General features: G+C 43.3%; 1 protein-coding gene across 1 annotated transcript; it reads left to right on the top strand.

Moving 5' to 3' along the window:
- IL7 (interleukin 7) lies at window positions 1-10254 on the top strand. Its single transcript, XM_052788467.1, has 5 exons — window positions 1-427; window positions 3292-3434; window positions 6728-6814; window positions 7594-7746; window positions 9204-10254. The coding sequence occupies exons 1-5, from the start codon at window positions 418-420 to the stop codon at window positions 9354-9356; spliced, it is 546 nt and encodes a 181-aa protein (XP_052644427.1). The 5' UTR covers window positions 1-417; the 3' UTR covers window positions 9357-10254.
- Window positions 10255-11186: the final 932 nt, after the last annotated feature.

Genomic DNA, 11186 nt, shown 5'->3' with positions numbered 1-11186 from the left:
CCCGCCGCCGGTCCTCTCCGCCCGGCCCGGGACCCTTGCCGACCTCTCCGGTGGCGGAGCGGGGATGCCTCCTCCCCCGGAGGCCGGCCAGCCGCCCGCGCCCGCCTCGCCGCGCTGAGGCCGCGGAGCCCGGGGCCGCGGCGGTGAGTACCGCGGCCGCCGGCGGAGCAGAAAGTGAAAGTACCTGCCGCCGGCGGAAGCCCCATGGGAAAAGCAAAGCCCGGCCGGCCCGCAGCCGCGTCCCCCCCCGGCAGGCGGGCGGCGGGGGGCTGCTGAGCGCCGGCCGGCCGCCGCGGCTCCTCTCGCCCCCCCACCCTGCGCGGCGCTCCGCGGGCTGCGGGCACCATGGGCGAGACGGCGCCGCCACCATGACCGCGGAGCCGCCGGCGCAGCTCCCTGACACCCCCCCCGCGGACCATGTTCCATGGTAAGGAGCGCGCACCCCGCCGAGCCGCGCCGCGCCGCTCCGCGGGCGAGCAGAGCCGCGCGGGGCGCCCCGCTCCACCTGCGGCCGGGCCGGGCCGGGCTGGGCTCCGCCGCGGCGCTCCGCGACCCTCCGCGCCCGCGGCCGCGCTGGCTCCTCACCGGCTCCGCTGTCTCCGCGCTCCCGGCGCCGCCGCCGCCTCGCCTGCTGTGGCGGCGCGGTGCCGCCCGGTGCCCTTTTAAACCCGCGGTGACGGCCGGGGAAATTCCCAGGTTTGCTGCTTTTTTTTTTTTTCCCCTTTTCCCCCTCAGAATGAAAGTAAAAGCGCCCGGTTCCCATGCCGCCCGCTGTCGGGAAGCGGGTCGCGGGAGCGGCGGAGGCAGCGGGACGCCGCGGGGCGGGGGGGGAGCCGGGAGGAAGCATTGCTCGGCGCCGCTCCGCGGGCACCTGCCGGCCCGCGGGCCGCGCCCGGCGCAGGTGCCGCGCAGCGCCGGGGACGCCTCGCCCTCGGGCCGGCGGAGCGCCGTCCCCTCGCCCGGCGGGCGGCAGGGGGGACCCGCGGAGCCGCGGCGCTCCCGCCCGCGCCTCCGCACGGGTTGGGCGAGGCAGAGGGAGGAAACGCGGGCTCGTTAACCGCTCCCCTCGGGGACTGCGGGCTGCGGAGCGGGGCTGGGCGGCCGGGGCAGCGGGCGCCGCCGGCGGAGATGCGGGCGGGGGGGTGCGGGCGGCCCCGCAGGCGGGCTGCTGCAGGGAGCCCGCCGGGGCCGGGCGGGAACGCGCCTCCGGCGCGGGCGCGCCCGGAGTGCCGCTTCCAGGCTGCCTGCGCGGGAGGGGTTTTTCGATGGAAGAAACAAGAGGGGCTTTTTCGTGTTTGGAAATACTGGAATAGTGACTCTTCCCGGCTTTCCTGGGAGAATGTCTTGGGGCTTTCCAGAGACGACTTACGAGTTTTGGGGAGTTTACTGAAAGGATGGGGTATTACCAGTAAGACACGCTCCCTTTCTTCTGAAGCGCTGGTCGCGTGGAGCGCTATCAGTGCCGCTTCTTCTGAAGCTACCTAACTTTCAGAAAAATCCTTTCGCTCCTCAGTCCAAAGCTCGCGGAATTTTTTATGAGATTCGTCTAATGGGTTCCAGAGGACTCATTCAGGAATATCTGAGCAGGTTTCATCGCGATCCTGCGATGGGTCAAGGGACCTCGTGAGTGTGCAACATCTCTTTCAGAATTATCTGCTTTCATTCTGTGACTTCCTCATTTAAAAAAGATTCACAATCTGTACAATACGGAAAAAGTAAAAATAAAAGAAGTGACTTTACAGTTTTCCCCTATTATCTCCACTTGTTGCTGGACAAACCAAGTTTTAAGTAATGGAGTCTGTTAGATTGATTTTAATTTAGAAGATTGTTATTTGTGTCTTTTGAAGCATGTTTTTGAAGCAGCATATCCGAGTTGCTTCTATCACTGTTATTTGGAAACAAACAATGCAGTTCTTTTTTTGCACTGGAATCAAGAGGTGCAATGCTATACTGGGAAAATGTTGTCCTGTAATTGAGTTCTTGCATTTTTTTGTCAACTGCTTTTAAAATATTAAATCTCAGTTCTACAAACTGATAATTCGCTTGGCACAGATATAGTTAGCATAGAGATTTACAAAGGTAAAGCTCTGTGTAAGTCAGGTGTCCACTTGGAGCTTGAAGATCATGATAGATCCGCCTTACCTAGTTTTTATATTTACTACATGTAGGATCCATTTAGGATCCATTTAGCTCTTCAGGCTAGATTTTTTGAGATATTAATAGACCTCAGTTGATCGCTATATGAAAAGGTTGGAAAATTTGGTTTGCAGGCCAGCAAATTTCCCATTAAAATTTGGCAGGCAGCTTGCACAAGAAGAATTTTGGAATTCAGCTTGCACAGGTAAAAATTTTCCAGTCCTGTTTCTAGGACAGAGGTGTACACCACAGCAAGTTCTCAAGTAATCTATCAGAAAAGAAGGCTTTGGTAGTCAGGAAAAGTGGTAATGCGTTCTGCTTTGAAGCAGCAGTGTGCAGTGGGAGTCAGCTGGGATGGGCTGTGAGGGACTGTGTTCCTTTGAATGGCAGATGAGCGCATGGTGTGGCTGTGGTTCTTGCATCATGGAGGTTAGGTGGCTGCCCATCCTCACAGAACTCATATTTTCCTGGATGTCATGCAAGGACAGAAGACCAGGGTTCTGAGCAAAGCATGATGGTCCACTGAAGGGAGAAACGAAGTGAGGGGCAGTGAGATTTGCTCCAAAAATGGCAAAAAGTCTTGCAGAGAAGGTTGTGTTGCCGCCTTATCTCATGTTATGGCCTTTAGTATCCATTTGTACGTTTGGTCAGCCCAAAAATGTGTTTAAACACACTTTTGACGTAAAGATGTATTCATGGGCATTTGAAGAATTTATCACATGAAAAATGGACAATTAGGATGAGATTCAGCTGCAGATCAAGACACTTGAATGTCTACACCAATTCGACTAAGACACTTAACTTGTCTACATATGTACTAGGTGGTTACAGTCCAATTACGGTCAATGGAGAGACCTCGTCAACGCTTGCAGTGAAGCCTGGAGATGAATTCAGCCCAAGTAGACACCAAGTGGGTGGTCAGCTCAGTAGCTGTAGGCTCTTAACCATGCTGGCTAAATCATCCTTGAGTTTGAGGGAGTTTAGACACCCAAATAGCGCCTTATTCTGGAGCTGAATCATTCCCTCAAGGTACAAGTCATTTGGTTGTACAAAGATCCCTTTTAAACTATTTTAACAGATTACAGAATGTGTTTGTTAATACAGCATACAGTCTATGGCATTTATATGTACTTAACTGCTCTTGTTGTAATCCAGCCTTTTTTAGATCTATCTTTCGGGTTCTGCCACTGCTCCTTGTTCTGTCTCCAGTGAATTCATCTAGTTGTGCAATGGGAAATAAAACAACTGAAATCCGTGTGAAGTATGAGAATATACTAAGCCACGACGTCGATGAGCTGGTAGGTAATACCTCTTGGGCTTTCAAAAAATAGATGATAGCAAATAATAGTTAAAAAAAGCTCTAACGTTAATATACAATAAAAGACCAATTTTAAATCACCATTATCCTGGAATGGTGGCTTTATTTGAGGCAGTATGACAATTCAGTATCTTTAAGATCTCTGAAATATGTGGATGCTGCCTATTTGCATGTACAAATATGGTGATACAGGTATTTGTGCCTGTGCACCATGTAGTTAGACACATGTACCATTTGGCCCTAAATAGTATAGTACATTAAAAAGTACTCTTTTGTGAAGTAATTTCATGGCTACTTCTATTTATATCTTCTTACCAAGAGAAGAAAGCATTATACAATCTGTATTTTGTTCTACTAATTGTAGACTTCTTGACTGAAGTTTTGTTGTCCATTGAATACAAATGCACAGAGGCACAAAATCCATAGAACAATAACAGTTTATTTGTATTTTACCTATTAATCTGTCTTGTTTAGCCAACAATCAACTTTTCTAGATGGCAGCAGAGAAAAACTTAACTTTCTCAGTTGTAAATCTCCTCCATTATGGCTTTATCAGCCAGATTTATTACAACTTTGCAAAACGGTATCGTAACAGTTTACCAATCCATGCCCAACACCTACCTTCCAACTCTTCATCATGAATTATTAACAATTAAATTAATCTGTCAAGAACAATTTCATGGGAGAAAGCACTTTTCGTAGTTGGATTAGCAGAGGCATTTCTATGAAAATGGGATTTCTCTGAGCTTGTCACTAAATGAGAACTCACCATGCTGTTGCAGTCTTAAATCAAGATCTATTTGAATGAAATACAAACGATATACAGTGCTTTTCCAAAGGTGAAATCAGGAGCCATTGTATTTCTTCACACTTACAATCCATCACCATCCTTCAGAGCATTATGCCAGTGGTTTCCAACCTTTCTCTACCAAGACACATCAGCCTTCATCTGGAAACAAAATACCTTTAGGGTCAGGGAACGATCATTTAATCTTCAAAAACATTCTGATCATGTTGTGTTTGTTGAGATTATGAAGAGAGAAAGGTACTTGTCTGTAGATAAATGACCTTATCCTGAATAAGGCACCAAAGCTGGGGAAAATAATCACGGCCATATTAGAACAGATAAGTAGCCCCTCTAGTTTGTCACCTTATTTCTGACAAAAAGACAAGTGTTTCCTAGAGAACAAAAATAAACCATCTTGCTGAGTAGTTAAAAGATAGCTGACCTATAAGAGAAAACAAGATGACAGGACTAACAGCCTCTGTGAAGCAGATCCTGCCTGACATTTGGAGGCAGTTATGGAGATGACCAGTGGGTTATATACTAGACATCTGTAACTTAATATGATCTTTACTAATGCCTTTTTTGAGGCCAGGATTTCCCTTAGGTTGCTTTAGTCACAGCCAATTAACTGCCTTCAGAAATGTTATACATTATACTAAAGATGATCTGAGGAAGTCAGTGAGAACGGATAAATCCCTTAGCAGTTAGCAAAGGAAGCCACAGATATATAGGTTTTAGGGTGATGTCCTGGTTTCAGCTGGGATAGAGTTAACTGTCTTCCTAGTAGCTGGTACAGTGGGGAAGTGGGAGGGGGCAGGGATTCACCGCTCGGGGACTGGCTGGGTGTCGGTCGGCGGGTGGTGAGCAATTGCACTGTGCATCATTTGTACATTCCAATCCTTTCATTATTGCTGTTGTCATTTTATTAGTGTTATCATTATCATTATTAGTTTCTTCTTTTCTGTTCTATTAAACCGTTCTTATCTCAACCCACGGGTTTTGCTTCTTTTCCCGATTTTCTCCCCCATCCCACTGAGGGGGGGGGAGTGAGTGAGCGGCTGCGTGGTGTTTAGTTGCTGGCTGGGGTTAAACCACGACAGGTGATTATTTATTTATTTATTTATTTATTTCTAAATCTTGGTGCTGTGGGACTGCAGCAAAACTTCATTCTGTTGTGATACAAGCAGAGATGTGCATTATCTTCCAAACGTCCTTTTTTTTTTTTGTCAGTGAATATTTGACTCCCTAAACTCTTGGTTTTGAAAACACTTCCTGGATGAAGTTCTATTCATCTTGGGTGAACTTCTGAAATACAGGCAACGATACACAAAAATCTGCAGAAAACCTTCAAGAATTAAGTTGTCTAATGTGTTCATATGCATGCCTAAGCGAGGAGATCTAACACAATATTGTCATGAGCTGCCTTTTTTAAAGCCCTTCTGGTTGTATTAGGTTATCTGGATACAGGCTGAAGAAGAAAGCGAAGGAGTTTTGTTGAGTTGGGTTCAGTTGTCAATGACAAGTGTCAAAGTAGAAGAACCCCCCCCACACACATTGATAAAAGATTATGATCATGTAAAGGGAGCAAGTGATATTGCTTAGGACATCTTCTGTTAGTGCATATGCAAAGTGAGTGCTACAATCTGTTTAGATGCCTGGGGCGTGTACGTATTGAAACAAACATTGACAAGCATTGTATTTGGTGGCTGTGTACGATTTAAATATTCTTGTATGTTTTAAAATGCCAAAGAACCAAGTAGTTCAATAGAATATGGAGGTTTAAAATGAATAGATTTGTGTACAGGTCTGTGCTCCCCAGTACGAGAGAAATACAGAGCTACTGGAGAGAGTCCAGCAAAGGGCCACAAAGTTGATTTAAGGGACTGGAGCATCTGTCCAATAAAGAAAGGCTGAGAGAGCTGGGACTGTTCAGCCTGGAGAAGAGAAGGCTCAGCAGGATCTCACCAATGCCTATAAATACCTGAAGGGAAGGTGCAAAGAGGACAGAGCCAGGCTCTTTTCAGTGGTGCCCATGGCAGGACCAGTGACAGGAGGTTCCCTCTGAACATCAGGAAATGCTTTTTCACTGTGAGGGTGACCGAGCACTGGCACAGGTTGCCCAGGAATGCTGTGGAGTCTCCGTCCTTGGAGATATCCAAAAGCCATCTGGACATGGTCCTGGGCAGCCTGCTCTGGGTGTCCCTGCTTGAGCAGGAGGGTTGGACCAGATGACCTCCAGAGGTCCCTTCCAACCTCAACCATCCTGTGATACTATGTAATTCTGTGAATACCTTTAGAAATTGTAGCTGGATTGGGGTATTCTTTGCCTGCTTGCCAAAGAATAGCTCAGAATTGTACGCTGACCTTGCTACACATAAGGAGATGCTACAGAACAATTTAGTGTTGACGTCGCCAGCTGTTAGTGAGAAACTTGGCTCACTTGATTAAAAGTACTTCCATGTTTAAACATATATGATATTTTACAGGTAAATATGTCTGCAGAGTATCGTGACAGGTGCTGCAAGAATAAAAAACATGAAAATAGCAAACTGTTTTTCTGCAATGATACTCAGGTAAAATTTAACTTCTCAGAATTTACTTTAGAGAATACAAACTCAAATGGCTTCTTTGTACAGTCCAGTCCTGAATAACATATTGTGATAGAACGTAATACTACCTTTTAGTAGTCAAATCATGATATTCAGGGTTGTTCCTTTTTTGAATTTGGAATCACACAATTTGTCAAGTAAATTGATATTTTAAAAATTAAAATATTAAGCAATTCCATATCCAAGAAATGCTTTTTTTTTTTCTGCTATAAAGATTCTTTTATATTTTTAATCCAAAATAGTACAGAAAACTTACTGTATTTTGCCAATGGAAGTAAACATAAAAATTTTCCAACATCTGTTTTCATTTTTCCACAGAAAATCATATTAGCTAAGCTTTTCACTTCAGATCGGAAAGCTTGAATAGTTTGGGCAGATCTCAAATGACAGAAGGCACAATTGTCAGCTGTTGCTGCAAATTTTATCATGACTTGATAGAAGAACTGACTCCAAAAATCATTCACTGTTTTCCTAACTGCATCAGCTGATTTCATTATGGCTAATATTTCTCCCTAACATCCTTACGCTGTTACTATTACTACTACAAATTGATACTTTAAATATTTTGAAGAGATGGCAGGTAGGTCAGATTAGCCGTGTGTTTTATTGGAAAGGATTGGCACTATGAAAGCAAAAGAAACTAATGGTAACTGATGGAGCTTTTTTTTAAAGACAAACCAACATTATAAGGAACTAATGGTGCACAGACTTTTCAGGACATATTTGTCTTGCTCTCTTTACAGGAGATAGAATCACTACAGAGTATGGCATGCAACATGCTCAGATTCTTTCATAAGCAAAAAATCAGCAAAGACTTCAGATGGAAAGCAGCATTAGTCTCATGTGGGACATTACAGGTTCTACAGTGCAAATGTGAAAGACATAAAAAAGAAAAGGTGAGTGGTAGTGATGGTCTACAGTTTATTGGAAGTATTGTGACTTATTCCGTAGAGCTCTTCAACACAGACTATCATATCTACCTCTTAAAGGTACAACTATCATGCACATGTTATATGCATGATGAATTTTGCTCTGAATAGCATATGTCTTGTAGTAGACATTAAGCCCAGTGCAAAGACTATGACAAATGAACTGGAAGTCTATAGTGATGATACATACTCTGTTTCAGTACTGAAATACCCGAGTTAATTCTCCAGTAAAAGAAAAAGACCACACTTGTGCAAAGAAGGCCTTTAACTTCTCTAGTGTATAAAATCATAGTTGTTACTTCTCATCGGCGTTCTACCCTAAGATTAATGTTTAATTCGGTTTGTTTCAACAAACAATTAGTGGGAGTTTCTCTCCTTTCCGTAATCCCTTTGATCTTTATTTTAAGCGCAATATCTCAGATTCAACAAGAACAGTTACATATGAAAATATTTGAATTTTTAGTCATTGGCAGAATCTGCTCTTTGATGTGTCACTCAAATCTAGCGCAATGATCTACAGACTACCATAGCAAAGGAAGAGCGTTCTTCTAAGTGTGGCTCACAGTTAACTACTGAACACAAAAATATTGACCAACATCAAAAAGCCTCCCCATAGGCACCAAATGATATAATTCTTTATGACTGGCTTAAATAGTTGGATTGAAGGCTGCATTTAACTCATTCTTTTTCTCCTTGAAATGGAGAAACTCTTATAATCTAGGACCAGCTCTTCAGAGTAATGTTGGTTCTATATTTTGCTTAGCCACCTGTAGTGAATCCAACATTTGTCTTACCATAAAGGGTATCCCAGTTAAGTCATAGAAGTCAAAGAGTGTCACTCTTGAAACTCCCACCTAACCTCATGGATGTCTGGTTTTATTTAAAGACCAATTAAAGTCAGTTGGTAAAAATCATGAACAGTCATTGAATACGGACAAGAACCACGGTCATGTTGTCACTTGGTGAGATCCTGAACACTAGGCCACAGCACCAACCCCTGGGAACAGGTCTGTCTTGTTCCACCCATCTCAAGGTACCACAGATGCAGCCGCATCTTTTGAAATTTGGCTCACAATTTAATCGCCTTTATTTTTCCAGTCCTTCAAATAATGGAGAATAAATTTTAAACCACTGACAGAAGATGTACATGTTCTCAGTTGCACACACTGGTTTCATAATTGCTGTGTGCTGAAGCTGCATTCTCCCAGTCCAGTGGGCAGGGGTGGCAGCAGGGCTGTGCTCAGAGAGAGAATGTCAGAGTGATGCAGGCTGTGTACTGCCACGGCACGTTTTGTGCCTTAATTACCATGTAAGGCACCTCCATTATTTATTGAGATGTCAGGGGAATCAGTTTGTTTTAAAAGATGTCTATAGGAAAAGAATAAGCCCTTCTCAATTAACAATAACAAACTATTCTTTTTCAGGTTTGCACACAGGTAAATACACATAATAAAGAAGATACAGAAACAGGTGACCAGTCCAAAAAGAAATGTAACCAAGAATTTTGTGAACTGAAAGAAAATATATCTAGCCTTCGATCCTGCTGGAATAAATTTGAAAAAATAATTTCCAGGTGATTCTAGGTGAATCCTGCTCTTTTCTTTCGAAGTGGCATTACTTGGTATCTTTGCATTTTATATGCATTCTTCGAGTAACTCTCCTCGCTTATATGAACACTTTATGCCAGAATTCTGATGGAAAGCTACTGTACCTTGTTCCTGGAGATAGAATAAACAGAAACGGCTAAACCAAGCTGCTGAAGTCCAAGAAGTGGAAACAAAAGACTAGCGTTTGAAACAAAGAACTCTGCAGAAGGCTGTGTCCCACCTTCATGCTCTGGATTTTCTGATCTTTCAAGTCACTTTTTAATACTGTCATATGAAAGCAATCTACTTACACGTCTACAGCAATTTATAAAACCAGCTTAGAAGCTGCAGGTGAAGAAAGCAATATGGAAAAGTAGCTGGTTTCTTTGTATCTATGCAAAATGCATCAAGGACCAACAGGACTGATGTACCAAACAAGCAGCTGATCTTGTGGCTGTTCTGCTGATGCATTAATGTTTTCAGTGTGGGTATCTAATAGGTCTGCAAACCGATTTAAGTTTGGAAAAATAGGGAAAAGGTTAACTCTTTGAAAAACTTAGGAAGGGTACTGATTTTTGAGAGATGTAGCACACTTCTACCGGCTGAAGTAGAGGCGAGACAGCGAGAACTATGGAAGGTGAAAAAGGAGATGCCTGAATGTAAGTTTGTTCAGCTGACTGGGAACAGCACTAGCCTTATATATATGGTTATCCTAGAGTTAGCTGCAGGAGGAGCTAGAATTTCTTACCTTCAGATTGTGATTTCTTATATGCAATGATTTTATATAATGTGTTTAACATATTAGACAAACGTGACTTAAAATGTGTGAATATTTTCAGAGAATAATATATTGGCATTTAACTAATAAAGTGTTCATATTTAATTTTGGATAAATAGAAGTATTTTTATAGTTGTTTATAACTCTTGCAGTTTCTTACTTTGATATTGTAACTCCTTTGGTAATAAAATGTTTGTCTATGGAATTGGGCTGTTGAATTTTTGGGTGTCATTACTCCTTTTTTAAGCTTTTTTTCACAGCTAGTCATTAAAAGCACAGCAGGTAATGTAACCTCCAGCTGCTTGGGACTTCATGTTATAAAATACCTATCTCTTAGTTGCTTGTAACCTGGCCAATTTAGGTAAACATTTCCATACCAGGTATCTGCCTTGGACTAAATACTGTGGGAAATCTTTAGTTAAGTCAGCCTGTTGTTTCTTGGTTCAGAGTAAGGTAACATATTCTTTTATTTGTGCTAAAAGAAATTTTCCATGGAACTAGTATGAAAAATTTTTGGTATTCTGAACAAAGACCTGAAAAATTGCTTTTTTTGGTGGGATGTGCTTCAAAGAACTGTATAGGTCTCCTTTGAGTGAAATAAGATCACTGCACTGAATCCATGAAACCCAGTGTACCCTACTGCTAATGCTAAGGGAGGAGGTTAAGAGCAAAGCAAACATACTGTTATGCTTTCCTGCAATACAACCCCTCCAACCCCCCATCATTTGTGGTGAAGAGACTTTTTGAGGTAGGAGTAGTATCTTTGTCAAACTGTGATTGAGACTTTCACATATTCTCTTTAGCTCTTGATGTAAGAGATTGCAACTCTTAACTCCAAACAACACTGAAAAAAACCAAACCCAAACCCAACCCATAACTCTTACATAATAGGAAAGGGAAACAGATTTCCCAATATCATACTGCAGATAAGAGAATGTAACCACTATTGTAAAGACTTCTCTGGAAATCCCTTCTACTGAAAGAAGTCCCAGGAGTCTAAGGATTAAATTTGTCTCTGAGACTGAAGAACAGTTGCTTTTTTT

Source organism: Harpia harpyja, chromosome 5 (assembly GCF_026419915.1).
Source record: "Harpia harpyja isolate bHarHar1 chromosome 5, bHarHar1 primary haplotype, whole genome shotgun sequence".
NCBI lineage: Eukaryota > Metazoa > Chordata > Aves > Accipitriformes > Accipitridae > Harpia > Harpia harpyja.
This window is presented reverse-complemented; position numbering and strand designations above follow the sequence as displayed.

Bases quoted from the DNA above. Each gene is read 5' to 3' on its own strand.
- IL7 (XM_052788467.1), top strand. The intron at 3,435-6,727 runs GTAGGTAATACC...GATATTTTACAG, and splicing joins GCCACGACGTCGATGAGCTG to GTAAATATGTCTGCAGAGTA. The intron at 7,747-9,203 runs GTGAGTGGTAGT...ATTCTTTTTCAG, and splicing joins AAAGACATAAAAAAGAAAAG to GTTTGCACACAGGTAAATAC.